A 16,526-nucleotide genomic window follows, 5' to 3' on the forward strand; every position below is an offset into this window, starting at 1 on the left:
GTGTCAGGGATTGTGCGTGAATAGTGCCTGTGGGCCCATGAATGTGTGTGCAATGTCTCGAGAGTCTGCGTGTGCGCACGCGCAGGTCTGTGGGTGCCACTGCTGTGGACGCTCGAGGGGCGCCGGGGAGCAGTCTTGGTAAATTAGCAAAAAATAAATCGAGCATTGTAGCTACTCAGGAGGAATTTATAAAAGTTTGGCCCAAGGACTTGTAAACTCGGAGCCTGGTGGGCTATAAATTCCCCAATTGCAAAAAAAAGTTTCCACCCTGTTATCCAAAATAGGAAAGTGTCTGCGCATGAACACACACTACACTGTGTGCGCCTCGAGGTGCGGACATTAATGACTGCCCGGAGGCTGCGCGTGCCGCGGTGGAAACAAATTATGAGAAATGGACAACACCGGCCAATACACTGCGTGCCCTTCCACAGACGCTATTTTGGGGGGCTAAATAATTACAGCGGTCACTCCGATGACACGTCACGGTGCCAACCCCGGCACCCGGCCCACCGGCCACTCGACCGAGTGTTTTATTTATAATCTCGGAAAAGAACCAGACAGGAGCAATTGATTATGAATATATATATATATATCATCAAACGTTATACTGCCCACGGTGAATCCTTTCGAAACACAAAAAACGGTTCCACCGTGGACGCACAATCGATGCACACCAGTCATCCTTGGAAGGTATGGGACGAGCTATCACGGGTGGGTTCATGATCCAAGTCAGTTAATGGTTTCAAAACATCCAAAAGCCCAGTATTAAACATTAGCGCTGTGATGCCACACCAGCCGCGCTATGCGCTATAAAATACTAATGCCAAACACCATTGAAAGAAATACTTTTTGTGTTTCTCTACAATGCAAGGATTTCTATGTTAAGGCAATTCATTGTCTAGACTCCACGCCTTCCCATATATTGTATTCCTTACAACCACTTGTTTTCCCGCTGTGGTGCTCATCGGGCCTAGTTTTAATAAAATATAATAAAAGCTAAATGAATCCATAAATACAGATGCAAAAGCTGCCCCCCGCCCTCCCTGAAACTCCCCCAAATGTCAGTTACACGTCTGCAGTCGTTTCCTGGCTCCGCTCAGTGGTAAAACATGAAGCCACCAACAAATACAGAAGCATTTCCTATCTTGTGTAACCTGCGAGGTTTCCACCTGGAAAGTTATTTTTATTTCCACTTACGCGCTTCCCTGTAAACTCTTTAACGCCGCGCTTTTCCGACGCTCTTCGGCCGCCTTACCGGAGGCGAAGAAGCAAAACATTATTTCATGGCTCGCCTTCTGGCCGTCAGCAAACGTGTTAAATGCTTGTGACAGTTCAAGGGTGAGGCTTGCAGGGCGCGGCCGTGCCATGGAGCTAGCCGGGCACCAGAGGGCACCGCAGGGCGCTGACCCTGCACGGGCTCAAGGGCCTTTCCATGGCCAGCTGGCATTATCTGGGTACGGAGGTGGCTCACACCGGGCCAGAGAGAGTTATTAGCTGGCCAGCGAGAAGTAGCAGCGCCCAGGGGGTTAATAGCCCCCCGCCCGCTCCCCCCCTCCCCCTGTCCTCCTGTCACTGAACGTGCAGGTCCCGGCTTCAGAGTCAACACTCTCCCAGCCGGGGCCGTCCAATGGGAGGGGTGGGGGCCGGCGCTGTCAGTCACAGGTGAGGAGGGAGGTGTGGGGGAGAGCGCGAAGGGAAGGAGCCTGCAGCAGAGAGCCCAGGGAGAGCGGGGGATCAGTGCCGCGGTGTGCACGGGACGGGCGGGAGCGGGGCCAGAGCGCTGCCGGGCTGCAGAGTGCACTCATCCGGAGAGGTGCACACAGATCTGGGGGCAGCGCTGTGCACAGATCCAGAGTCTGCGTGCCTCCGAGTGCACGCACTAGAAGGGGTGCAGGGACAGTTAGCTCCAACAGTGTGCACGGGTCTAGGGTGCAAGGGTGAGTGCTGCAGCAGTGACCACAGATCTGGGGTGTTGGCGCAGTAGCTCAGTCGTCCACGGTTCCAGTGTGCACAGATCTGGAGGGGTGCCCGACAGTGGGTGAAGGAACTGATAGCTCAGTGTGCGCGCACCTAGGCGTGCAGGGTAGGGGTGCAAGATTGAGTACTGAAAAAGCTGCCACAGCTCTGAGAGACTTGTTGCAGGGGCCCAGTGATCCAGCCTTCCTGTGTGCACAGATCTAGAGGGGTGCAAGGACTGATAGCTCCCGCTTGGTGCTCAGATACAGGGGTGTTGCTGCAGGGACCCAGTGATCCGGGCGGAGCTGCCGCTGAGGCTGAGTGTGCACGGAGAGTGCACAGAGCCGGAGGAGTGCAGGGCTGAGACCTGCAGCAGTGCTCGCTGGCCGCGTGTGCACAGAGCCGGAAGGTGCAGCCGGAGTTGTAGGAGGGCCTCGGGAGGGTGCCGGGAGGAGGATGGTATTCCCCGGCTGAGCCTCGCCCGGCCTGCAGCTCCCTCCCCCTGGTCGCCGTCAGAGCCGGGGCCCTCGCCTCGGCCTCCCGCTTCTCCCCGGATCCCAGGCCCATGGCTGCGCTGCGCGGAGGGGGCGGCTGCGCCCTGACCCCCTTCTCCATCCAGGCCATTCTGAACAAGAAGGAGGACGAGCGGCTGGAGCGCTGCGCCCCGGGCCCGGCCTGCGGGGGCTGGAGGCGGCTGTGCGCCGGGCCAGGGGCGCAGCCCCCCTCCCCGGGGCCCGAGGACGTGAGCGGATGGGACTCGGACTCGGCGGCCAGTGAAGGCGAAGCCTACAGGAGGAGCCCGCAGACCCCCGGCGGCCGGACAGGGAGGACGCCGCGCACGGACCCCACCGAGGGGGAGGAGGAGGAAGAAGAGGAGCCCCCGGGGCACAGCGACAGCGACATGTCCACCGGAGCCTCAGGTACTGGGCGGCCACCTGTGTACTGGGGGCAGCAGGGGGGCACCGGAAGAGTTTAGGGGGGGAGGGGTATCCTGGAGCATAGTGTGCAGAGCTTAGAACAGAAGCTGGCAGGGGCCCTAGAACACAGAACCCAAGAGAAGCAGGTCTGAAGAGAGAGCAGAGGGAATCAAGAACTGACTGATTAGGAAGAGCATAGTGCACGAGGCATAGAACCTAGAACAGAGGAGGGCGGCCTGAAAGAGAGGGCAGAGAGGCGTGTGAGCCAAACCCTGGTAGAGACTTAGAGTCTAGAACTTAAAACAGAGAAAGAAGAGTCCAAAGAGAGAAACAGAGCCGATTAACTCCAAAACTACGTGACTGGGAGTGAGGAAAGGAAACTAGTGTATAGAACTTAGAACAAGAACAATCAGCATAGAATAGAGATGTGACCCCTGACTAAACGTGGGGGCCTCGTACAACGTGCCAGTGACGTAGAACCAGTGAAGGAGAGCCTAGAGGAGGAGGTGAGAGCACAGACCTGGAACCGAGGTCGAGGAACAAAAACACAGAGAGCAGGCAGCTTAGAACAGAGGACAGTGCTTTAACGCAGGTGAAGATGGCCAGAGGCAGGCCTAGAAACGAGGGTTGGGACTTAGGAGGCCTACAAGTGATGGTAGACAAACATAGAGCAGAGGAAGGCGGCCTAGAACCTCCTGTGGGTAATAAAACAGTGTGCCTGGGCCCTAGAACTGACGGTCGGATAGCCTCGAAGGTATGAGGTGAGTCTAGAACAGCGTGCATGTGTGTAGAACTGGGAACAGGCTCGTAGAAAGAAATGCAGGGCCTAGAAATGGAAATGTGAGTACAAATCAGATGGACGGGAGCCATGCATGCCAACACCACCTTTATAGGAAAACATTGTTTTTACTTAAATAATATATATTTAGCGTTGTTTTACTCTAGCCTACGTCAGTAGGGTGTAAGTAAGAGGGTCAGCATTTCTCTCTATGTATCCGAAAACGCTCATTTGGGTGTGCCTAGATGTTGCTATATCAGGACACCTAAACTAGAGAACCTAGGCCCCAGAGACTAGAAATCTAGAACACAAGCAAGTGGCCATGACCAAACTGCAGGCCTGAAAGCAAACCTAGACTAGTTAAGGAGCTTGGCCTAAAACCAGAAGGTTGGCGCTAGAGCTGAATGGAACGGGCTTTCTTCGAAGAAAGGGTCTTGCAGTCCCGTGGGCCAGAACCGCGGCCCTCCTGCTCCTTCTATAGCGCGGAGAGCTACCCTGCAGCCCAGGGGGCGTGGTCGGCACAGAGTCTAGAACCGAGGGTGGCCCCGGAGAGTGCCAGAGCCAGCGCCCACATCCAGCTGTCTGTCAGCGTGGGAGGCCACGGGGACCCGGGTCAGAGGCTTCCCTGCGGCCTGCCCCCCCCCCCCCCACTCCCCTCTCCGCCTGTCGGCGCAGGCCTCCAGCGCCAAGAGATGCGTGTGGGCGCTGCTCTGCTCGGCAGGGGTTGACTGACAAACACAAGGCAGGCCCCGCAATGCGAGCGCCTCCTGGCTCAGGCCTCACAAACAGCCCACGCCATGTGCATTTCCCCAGACTGTACTTTTAGCCCCAAACTACGCTGCTCGACGTTTTCTGCGAGTTGGCGTTCTGTTAGTGATGACCCCGCATGCCGAAAGCGCTACGAAGCCACCTCAATGGCAACATATGCCCTCTACAAAAGGCAGCACCGTTACATGGCGTATCTAGTGGCAGGTTTTAATAAGTAGTTGTGTCAGGGCTGATGCGCGTCTTGTGACGCGCGGAACCTGGTGCCATCTGGCAAAAATAATGTGGGCCACGCACTGGTCACGCAATCTATGCGGAGGTAACTCCCGTCAGCACCACAAGAGAAGGTGTCCCTCGATCATTTGGAGCGGGGGCGCCGCGGAGCGCCATGCTATGTGCACCGTGGTTCTGTTTGTCCAGCGAGGCCCGGCTGAAGGTCACAGGTCACCACTTCCCATAGGCGTGTATGTCTGTGACGTGTTTGAACTTGCACGTGGCCTTCGTGGACTTGACCGCGTTACTAGCGGCAGCAACAGTAGCGCTTTCATAATATCAGTAGCATTCCCGTCGACAGTATGCTTTTTATCGCCATTTTTAGCAGAAGTTGCAGGGGTAGAAATAACAGTAGTAATAATACGTCTAATAATATTAGAAACAGTATACGATTTGATGCTAATATCAGTGGTGTTACTACTATGGAGCTGCTAGGTATTTAGGATATTGTTAACATTTTTATAATCCATATTAGGAGTAGAACGAACAGCAATAAGAATGACAGTAGACGTTGTGCAGGGATTTATGTATGCCAGAGCAATGCGTTTATTAAGAGTGTTACACTGTTGTAATAAGAGTAATAATACTGCCATAATAATATTGGTACCCATCATTTGCGTAATATGTAGGAACAGTAGCTGCAATAAAACAATAGTAGTAGAAATTGTTTTATTACTATTAGCACTATTAGTATTTACATTTGGACGTTACGTTGTTAGTATTGGTAACAGTAATACATATAATAATAATAATAAGAGCAGAAATATAAAATTACACTGCTGCTGTGACTGATTCACGACTAGAATGTATTATTACTATTATTGGGATTAATAATTATATCATTTTTAATTATATGTTATTATTATGATAGTAGTGAAAGGTGTGGTGGGGTTGGGATGGCGAGACTCATTTCTTATGATCAGCCTGCTTTGATAATGCTTTGATTATTCCACCGTGCCCGCCTCTCACGATCCCTTCTGTCTCCCTCCTTCCCTCCCCACAGAGCGCAGCCCCCCGGCCGGGGACCCCCGCGCGGAGCCGCTGCTCCTGGCCGAGGGGGCGCCGCGGACGGCCGGCCCCCAGCAGCGGAAGAAGCGCTCCCGGGCCGCCTTCTCGCACGCGCAGGTCTTCGAGCTGGAGCGCCGCTTCAACCACCAGCGCTACCTCTCGGGCCCGGAGCGCGCCGACCTGGCCGCCTCGCTCAAGCTCACCGAAACCCAGGTCAAGATCTGGTTCCAGAACCGGCGCTACAAGACCAAGCGGCGCCAGCTGGCGGCCGAGCTGCTGGCCGCCGCCCCCGCCGCCGCCGGCGCCGCCAAGAAGGTGGCAGTCAAGGTGCTGGTGCGCGACGACCAGAGACAGTACCAGCCGGGCGAGCTGCTGCGGCCCTCGCTGCTCTCCCTGCAGCCCTCCTACTACTACCCCTACTACTGCCTGCCGGGCTGGACGCTCTCCGCCGCCTGCACCCGGGGCGCGCCCTGACCGGGCCCCGGGGCCCGCAGGACCGGGGCCTGGCGTCTACAGCTCGGCTGCACCGGCGTCTGGCATCAGCACAGGGAGTAACGGACCCAACATCTACAGGACAGCTCCACTGGGGCCTGGCATTTACAGAATGACTGCACCGATGCCAGGCACCCACACCATGGCTGCAGCCAGGGGCCTTGTGTCTACAGAAGGGCCTAAAGTAACCTCACTAATGCTACACATCGCACAGGGGCCCCTTGCCTTTACAGAATGACTGCACGGATGCTTGCTTGTCACCTACAAAATGTCTGCAGGAGGGGCCCTGTGTCCACAGAGCGGCCTAACTGAGCCCTGGCATATGCTAAACCTTTCCACTTGGGCCTGGCATTTACAGAACGACTGTCACCTACAAAATAGCTACAGAGGTTTCTACAAAACGTGTGCACCAAGGCCTGAGGACTGTACAGCGTCATTGGGCCAACAAAATCTCAACAAGGGTCCTTGGGTCGACACTGCAGCTGCATGGGGTCCACACTCTTCTGGAACGCTTTGCCTTCCTACGAGCCACACTGACTGGCTTTGCCCTCACACAACGGCTATACCAGTGAAACCTTGAAAATAAAGGTAGGACTCACTTGCCCTTTGAACTCCCAGAAAGGCTGCACCGGTACTTTTCACCACAGAACTGCTGAGCAGGAACTCTGGGCCTACAGGTATCAGGCGGACTGCGCAGACGGACTGGAGGGCGCGTGCACTGGGGGTTCGAGACCCCTCCTCGGCATGTGAGCTCTCTTAACCTCCTGTCACAGGACAGTTGGAGGGGTGAAATGAACTATCGCTCAAGGTGCAGAACCCGAGAATTGTACATAAACTCTTAGCATTCATGTTGCCTCTATTCCTTAAATTGTTTTATTTTTGTATGAATCTATAGCGGCAGAGAAAAGTAAACGGACGCAAAGCAGCAGCTCTCTCACGCACTACCCTCTAACTGACCCCCTTCTTCCTGCGGAAGGATAGTGTGACCTCTGACCTGCCTGCAGCCGGAGTGCCCCGGGAGCGTGCGCGAGTACGGAAGCCGCTGACCTGTCCCACTCTAGCTTGGCCGCCATGACACTTGCATTAAAAACACAGGCCGCTGTGGATTATGAAACCTGACTTTATTGTGAGCTATTGAGGGGTCAGATTTTATTTAGCACTTTCCAGAAGCAACGAGAAGGTCATTATGTTTTCTTAATGTGAATAGTGTTCCTTCGCATTCCCTCACCTATGGTGCTTTTACCGCTCAGTGCCTTTTGATACCTATTGATTATGACATGCAGATATTTTAAAAAAAAACTGTTTGGTTTCTGTCTTCCCTGTTGGGTGCCTGAACTGCAAACAAGTGTGAATCTTTATAAGCTTCTTGCTGTGCTTATTTATAAACTCCAGTTTTAACAGAGTTAATGAAATGTGTCTTATTTACAATGTTAATTCAGAATATAATCTGAGATCACCAATGACGCCCACAACTGGCTAGCTTGGGAACTTGAATAGCAATTCATAGATTTAATACACGAATAAGGTTATATTATTGTAAGCATTCCAATTACATTGAAACAGGTATACGTTTAGGTTTTAAAAATGTTTACAAAATTTGGTCCATTTAGAGCTCCCACAGTCGAATTGTTCATAAAGTGCAATTCTTTTTTCTAATATACAGCGTCTTTTCATTAGGATACATAAATATGCACTCTTATGGACGCGTAGAATATATAATTACATGACGAATTAGCATTATTACAAAAATGGTTTTTGTAATTGCAAGCTCATAATTAATTTTTAATGAAATATATATAATTCAGGCGTCTACAAGGAGTAGCTCGTGAGCTACTGCTAGCTCTCCAGCAGCCTATGGGTAGCTCTTCTGTGATTTGCCTATTAAAGTAGAAGCTTTTACTCGGTTGAATTAATACATGTATACCAAAATTGAGAGTGTGTGTTCGAGAAGACAATGCATGCATATTCAGAACTCATAAGCTGATGTTTTTAGAAAAATTGTTCCATTTCCAAAATATATTTAAAGCTGATATTTGAGTGCTAAATAATGTGGCATTGGGGAAATGTATTACTTACAGTATAACCTTGGTATCAGGGGTACTGCAGCTAGTGCTGTTATGTATTACACGAGTAGAGGCATTCCATATTGACAAAGCCTTTTTTACATTACTGCTCATAACCATGCCTGATGACCTGAGGCAGTCACTGCTGGTACCCTTGCATTCGGTGTACACTAATGTAATTTGTCTGATCTGGTCGCTATTACAAAACTAATTACTTGGTAGCTCAGGAGGATTATTATTGAATGCAAGTAGCTCTCGTTGTAGAAAAGGTTTGTGTGTGTGTGTGTGTATATATATATATATATATATATATATATATATATATATATATATATATATATATATATATATATATATATACATATATATATATATACCACAGCAGTAACAATAAATGTTGGCCATTAACATGTTATTTAGAGCAACTGCACTAATAAACACACATTCAAACATTTATTACTACACTGAGAAAGTCAAATTCTACTTTAGTACCACAAACAGTGCAGCAATATTAACATCTGGAAATATTGTTTAATCCCTCCCCTGTTACTGTACTGAAGGAAACAACTCTCCCAATAGTCAGGAGGCCTATTGAAAGTAATTTTACCTTACTGCACAAATTTTAAATCATTGTATCGTAGTTTCGTTAAACAACAGTTTTAAAACAAATAAGCGTTTAAAAAATGACAGGCAGCATAAACCATATATGCAGATGCGGAGACCAAAATATGTGGACTTCCCTGCTGTGAGCTATGGCCATTCGTAATGTCAATAATGATGACATGTTAATAATTACCCAATTGCACTCTGCACATCTGAGAGAGTGTGTGTGTGTACATATATATATATATATATATATATATATATATATATTATATATATATATATATATATATATTATATATACACACATATACACATATATAAATATATAAATATATATACACATATATAAATATATCTGCGCAAACTCCAAAAACAGCCACTACTGGTTCCCTTAAACATCGGAACCCTCCGGGCAATAAGGAGACGGACCACAAACTGGATACACAGCTGTTTAATGTGCAGGGGGTTGAAAATAGCGAGGGCAAAAAAAAAATATATATATATATATATATATATATATATATATATATATATATATATATATATATATGTGTGTGTGTATGAGTAAATATATATACACACACATATATATGTGTATGTGTGTGTGTATATATGTATATATATATATATATATATATATATATATATATATATATATATATATATTATACAGCCAAGGCACTATCCACATAATTGTGGATTTGCCTCATTTGTCACATAATCCATCATCTGCTGCATAATCTACAGATTTTTAACAAAACCTCTGTTTCTCGCTCAAACGCATCAAAAGTTACTAGATTTACAGCAAAACATATTGGTGGCAGTGAAAGACCGTATGCAAAAGGTTGACTGGTCATCTTTCAGTTACTTTAATATTTTTTTTGATGGTAAACTGGTAGTGATGATGTTAAACCTTTTTGCCCAGACAGTGTTAACATGGGAAAAAATGACAATATTAGGAAGTTATACTATCACCATATGTGGTGCATTATATAGCACAATGTTCCCTTTCTTGTCACATAATTTAGTCAACCCTGGAGCATAATTTGATCCTTTCATGCTGGATAATTCCAGTGGTCCTGGATAAATTGGTCAAATATTGTTGCATTGATAGGTTTTGGTGACACAATAAGCCACAAGGCCAAAGGCCAAGTGATTTGTAAATGTCATCAGAAACCTGAACTGGTAATAGAGGACCATTGTGTGCATGATATCAATCATGTATTTTTATATTAAATGTTTATTTGAGGGGTGTTAGTTTGGAAAAAGAGTTTTCTTCAACATGCAATTAACAATAGCAACAGACTGGAATTGGAATGTTTAGGTTTTGTTTGCCTTTCATGACTACACTGTTCATAAAACAATGGGCGATGGTGAGAGCCACTGGAGTTATGTACTTGCATGGTTGCATGGTCTGCCACATTAATTATGTGTTTACCAACTTTCCCACACATTTTTTCACATAATTTGCATAATTTACATATTTCACTAAAGTGTTTCTAGTTCAAATGGATGGAAGTAATACTGACGGAGAAGTCACTTAATTTGCTTTTTGCTGCTTAATTAAAATAACCTTGCTGCATAATTTGATCAGTCTTTATGCATAATCGTAGTTGCCCTAACAATAATAAAAGTCTAAGGAGTAGCATCCAGCTGTCATTATGATATAACCCACCTTTCACATTGACCAACAAAATATTTTTCATATTATACCGTTAATACCCTGTGAAATTAGTTTTGGCAGTATTGTTTTGATCTATTGTGCCAGTAATAGCATTTTTAGGTAAAATATGCAAATGGTGTGGTAAATCTATAATTATGCGGTAAATGCTGCTGCCAGTGAGTGACATAATCCCGCTCCCCTACAAGTGTCCATTTTTTATTCACAATCTATTCAGAAAGGCAAACATTCTAATTCCAAACAGTGCCCATTCTTAGCTGCACCTTGAAGAGAACAGATTCAACCTTTGAAAATAAAAAAAATGTCCTCGTTCTACAGAGAAAATGTGATGTTGTGCAACACAAAGGTTGTTTCCCTAAAACTCTATATACTTGACTATGAGTCTAAGTATGGTTCCCTTCTTTTTGCTGCAGCCACCAAGCGGACAGCCCTGTATTTCACTTGCTAGTTTCAAAGAACAATTCGTAACACGTGCAATAATATGGTCTTAGATTGCCTTGCCGGGCTCTGGTGACATGTACAGACCACTCCGTCTCCGGCCTGCTGGCATACTCTGCCACCAGAACACACACAGACGTATATAATATCATATAAATCACAGGTCATGGCATTAATAGCAAACACGCATTATGCTCTTTTTTTCCTATGAATTACATTAGACAATTATTACTATAAGCTGACGCATTGCCCGTCACTGTTTCTCATGATATGTTTTGTTTCCCAAAGGCACTTGACTAATACTAGACGTGTAATATTGATAAAAGTAGTATGGTTTTATAGTGCCACCTCACTGTCCTGATGATTTTGCACTCCACTAACCGTCCGGCTGCTGGGTTATTACACCAAATAACCCCAAAATGTTTTTACAGACCCAGTTACCCATTATGCATTTGATATAATGCGTCTTTAATATTAATATTATCAAACATTCATTGAGAGCATTGCCAGAAAACATGAATGTTCGTGGCGTCATTGGTTGGTGCGTGCGTGCAGATTCATGTTTAAAGGTGTTTTTTCTCTCTAATTGTCCACTTTGCCTCTCCACTCCACAGCACGGCCGGGAGAGTTTCCGTGAACCGAGCGGACTCGAGTCCGTGTTCACCGCACTGGAATGTGCGTGGGCCGCGCGGGCCCGCTGGTCTCCGTCCGTGTGCGTGGAGCGCTAATCCTTCCTTCCCGGCTCCAGCGAGGGGCTGGCGGGCGCTGCCAGCGTCAGCCGGGGAGGGACGTCCGCCTGACGGGAGGCCACTGAGCTGGATTTTCCACCGCAGCCCTCCTGCCCTGGGGGCAGCACTGCCAGTCACGGGGCGCCGCCCGGGGACAGGCTGTGAATGCAGCATCTGCAGTGCAGACTTCCAGCGGTAACTCTGCGCCTCTAGGGGTCTGCACGGGGGAGATATGTACCTGCTTGGATCTGCACGGGACAGTTCTGTGATGTCGGGGGACTCGGTCCAGGACAGGTCTGTGGGATCTGCACGGGGCAGTTCTGTGATGACAGGGGACTTTGCCCGGGGCAGATATGTACCTGCTTGGATCTGCACGGGCAGTTCTGTGATGCCAGGAGACTCTGTCTGGGGAAGATCTGTACCTGCTTGCATCTGCACGGGGCAGTTCTGTGATGCCAGGGGATTCTGTCCGGGGCAGATCTGTACCGGCTTGGATCTGCACGGGGCAGTTCTGTGATGCCAGGGGACTCCGCCCGGGGCAGATTTGTGGCTGTAGTGATCTGCACGGGGCAGTTCTGTGATGCCAAGGGACTGTGCCTAGGGCAGATCTGTACCTGCTTGGATCTGCACGGGGCAGTTCTGTGATGCCAGGGGACTCTGTCCGGGGGAGATTTGTGGCTGTAGTGATCTGCACGGGGCAGTTCTGTGATGCCAGGGGCCTGTGCCTAGGGCAGATCTGTACCTGCCTGGATCTGCACGGGACAGTTCTGTGATGCCGGGGGACTCGGTCCAGGGCAGGTCTGTGGGATCTGCACGGGGCAGTTCTGTGATGCCAGGGGACTTAGCACGGGGCAGATCTGTACCTGCTTGGATCTGCACGGGGCAGTTCTGTGATGCCGGGGGACTCGGTCCAGGGCAGGTCTGTGGGATCTGCACGGGGCAGTTCTGTGATGCCAGGGGACTTAGCACGGGGCAGATCTGTACCTGCTTGGATCTGCACGGGGCAGTTCTGTGATGCCAGAGGACTTTGCACGGGGCAGATCTGTACCTGCTTGGATCTGCACGGGGCAGTTCTGTGATGCCAGGGGAGTCTGTCCGGGGCAGATCTGTGGGATCTGCATGTGGGCCTCTCTCCGCCTCCTGGGGGCTCTGCCCAGCACGGAGTCTGCGCCTTTAGGGGGGTGCATTAGGGCAGCTCGGAGAAGGCCGAGGCCTCGGCTTGGCCCCCCTGCACAGCATGGCCAGCACTTCATTTGTAACAACCACATTCAAGTGCGGGCGCAAAGACTGATGATTAAACCACGGCCCCCACAAATGACTGCGGGCGGCGCCCACCACCTGAAACCAGCTCTCCAGGGCACGGGTTCTGCCCACGAGCAGCTCTCTGAGACGCGGGTGCCCCCCCTGGGCAGGTCTGTGAGGCGCGGGGGTGGCAGCACTTCTCTCGTCGGTGGGGCGCTGCCCCACGCCGCTCCGCCTCACAGCTGGTCTATGCGGCATGGGGCCTTGTGCGGCACCGGGGGCGCGGCAGCGTGTGAACGCACCGCAAATCCATGATGGAATTACTGCAGTTCCGTTCCTGGTCGAACCGCCCATGCTTCATTCATCCCGTGTCTGATTTATTTTAACCCTCAAAGTGTTCTTTTGTATTGAGATGAATTGTGTCGGTTGCCCATTTATACCACGCGCACACCGGACGATATCCGCAACCGCGGCCACTATTTAATATGCTCGTATCGTTAGTTTTGCTGCTACCTGATTTGTCCCCCCTCCAAGCTACCCTCATCTCCATTTTCGAATAACTTCAAAAATACACTTAATTTAAAAAGAAAAATGCAAGTATGTCACTTTTTATTGCAACGCAGTTGCCAGTATACACATGTTGAACATTGGCAATAAAAGAACAGATGACGCATTGATGAAATGTGCGCATAGTATTGTCCCGCCTGACACCAAAATAGAAATTATTTTTTGAAATAGTAATTACAATTGAGAAAATACGTTAATGCCACATACAATTATATTTATTTGTCCAATTTCGCCACAGATTTTTCGGTCGACTGCCACTGCCACTGGTGAGTTTTTCTTCTCCTTTATTTCCAGAGAGCAAGGAAAATAATGAGTGCAATGAATAATGTATATTTCACTTAAAACGACAATAAAAATAGTCGCGCACAACTTTATAGTTGTCCAAATTTTAAAGATATGGCTTTATGTCAAATTATTTCTCACACCGGTACAAATTAATGCGTCCTTGTGTAACATAACTGGTGCTCATGCAAAGCGCTCCAATACCTCCGGGTCGAGTTCGTGCTATAGAAATCTGGAAAAAAAAATAAACATTTAATGATAAAATGTCGCACACGAGTGACTAAACCACAGGATATTATTTCCCCTCCACATAAAGCATTTCAAAATAGATGACAACAAAACACTTTCGGGTGGAAGTAGGGTGAATAAAGTGCACAAAATAAAATTTAAATAAAAAAGAAAAGTTGTGCCATATGTCAACCAATACCTATTTTGTGTTTACCGATTTCGACACTTAGCAATCCCAGTGGACAGACGCTGAAGACTGAGCAGAGTTTAACTCACAGTCTGCGCATGCACTGAAGGCAAACACCCCGTAATTTAGTTTGTTCCACCTCGTTTTACAAATAGCAGCAGAACGTCGAGGGTTACTTGCAAAAACGAACACCTAACTTTAAATGAACTACAAATTGTTCACTTTATTCGCGACAAGGCCAACTTCCAAACACCAACTAACTCTTTAGACATTTCATTGCTTTCTATTGCGGGACGCTTAGATTGGTATGGGAGAGTCTGGGTTCAGATATAAACTTTTACGTGCAATATCCGCGTCCACGCTGAAATAACAAGACAGCCGTTCTAGCAGCGTTTTCTACAACACTCAGGGAAAGTTGCCAATTTATATCCGGGAGGCTAGACTTTCAGCATGCCCACACGAGGTACATTTAAATACTTTATAAATGAAGGTCATTTACAAGGCTGGCGATTGATTACCCTGAAAATGTGCCTTGAGTCCAGCACTATTTTCCGCTCCTTGACAGAGGCTGAACTTGATTGACTAGGAGTGTTAAAAATTGTACATCTCGGCAAACTATGAACTGCAAGGATGCCACTGTACATTTGGAAAGTCGTTTTATTATGTTATTCTGAGACCGCCTGTGCTTGTTGTCATGCTAGAAATTTGCCGTGTCTGCTCTGGCGGTCCCTGATCTCGGCCGCAGTTCAACGCAGGGTTATTTTTTATTTTTTTAGCACGAGCGTCGCTCCCACTGGGGCACAGAAGTCACCGAGCTCTGCTGCTGAAAGTGACGTCAGAGGCGAGGAAACGCCCTGGCCTCTGACGTCACTCAGCAGCGGCAGGGTCGATGACCTCATGAGTGGGTAGACTGTGGAACAGGAGACTCTGAGCCCCGCAACCGCTGAAATCTAAGCAGGTGCGTGACACCATAGCCTATGGCACTGGAAAGAAAGGGTCGGACTGAGATGGAACATAGGCCCGGGCCTGGTACCATATTAAAAAGTGGTCCGCAATAGCAAATCAAATGCTTTAGAAGATACAGAAGATAGTGTGCATTTGTGCTTGCTGTAGGCAATGTCTGTAGGCAATGCTGGAAATGGAAAAATGTAATCCTGGAATAGGGTGACCAGGCGTCCCCTTTTTGCCAGGACGGTCCCTATTTTTAACCAACTGTACCAGCAAATTTCAAGAAATTTAGCTCATGTCCCCGTTTTTGGAGAGGGTCGACTGAAAACTTTGGGAGGTGTTTTTTATGTTTTACAAAGCAGGGATAGTTAGCAGTTGTTTCAAGAAAACAATTTAATTAACAGGCAAGCTACTGGGCTTAAAAATTGCATTTTATGCAGTGGTCGAAGTGGGAAAAAAAAGTAGGGGAACTGTGGGTGGAGAATCAGGGGGCAGAAATAACCGAAGATTGAATCAGTGGGCAGAGTCAGGGGTGTGGCTAGAAATAGCAAAACATACCAATTTTTAGTACGTTTAGCATTTCACTGACCAGTTACAGCTTATAACGTTATTTAATTCAAACAATGGATAAACATGTTTATTTGAGGTTTAATTCAGGAAAAAGCAAACACTCATAGGGAATACAGGTTTATGTAAAGCGTGTGAAATATAAGCAGGAACAACATGTTACCTTAATGCATTGTTCAGAAATCCATGATTATTTTTTGTCTCAAACATTGAGGTCATGAATACAGGGCTCCTCCTGTACACATGTGTTAAGCAGGGCTCAGAAGAGAAAGGGACTCGTCAGGAGAATCTAGACTCATGGAAACCCACAAAGGCTCCTGCATATTCATGTCAGCCAGCTAGCTGCTCAATCATAATATAGCAAAAAGAACAGCTGGTGGACAGAATGCAGAACAATATCATACATTCACCCCAGTACAGAGATCTGGGCCTAAATCCATTGTTTCTTTGCTCACCATGCCATTCCAGTTTGGACCCAGACATATGCAAATCATTCTTGACCCTGAGCCTCATGGGAACAGCCCAGCCTGAACTGCCAAGCCAGGGCCTCCCTGGACTGGAAACAAACATCCTAGGACCGGTTTTGGGATTTCAGCCCTCATCAGCCAGGATAGCTTTATTCCAGTGGCATGGAGAGCACGGAACCCACGTCTGGGCATACCCGTCCCACTCGGGGTGACAAATGCAAAAATAACAATTGATGGACAGAATGCAGAACAATCTCATACATTCACTCCAGTTCAGAAATCTGGGCTTAAAAATCCATTGTTTTTTGCTCACCACCACTCCTGCCCCGTCAC

General features: G+C 48.1%; 1 protein-coding gene across 1 annotated transcript; it reads left to right on the top strand.

Annotated features, from left to right (window-relative positions):
- The first annotated feature begins 1,819 nt into the window (after nt 1-1,819).
- NKX3-2 (NK3 homeobox 2) lies at nt 1,820-7,589 on the top strand. Its single transcript, XM_078678988.1, has 2 exons — nt 1,820-2,876; nt 5,693-7,589. Exons 1-2 carry the CDS (start codon nt 2,522-2,524, stop codon nt 6,169-6,171), a joined length of 834 nt encoding a protein of 277 aa, XP_078535114.1. The 5' UTR covers nt 1,820-2,521; the 3' UTR covers nt 6,172-7,589.
- Nucleotides 7,590-16,526: the final 8,937 nt, after the last annotated feature.

Source organism: Lissotriton helveticus, chromosome 2_2 (genome assembly GCF_964261635.1).
Source record: "Lissotriton helveticus chromosome 2_2, aLisHel1.1, whole genome shotgun sequence".
Taxonomy (NCBI): Eukaryota; Metazoa; Chordata; class Amphibia; order Caudata; family Salamandridae; genus Lissotriton; species Lissotriton helveticus.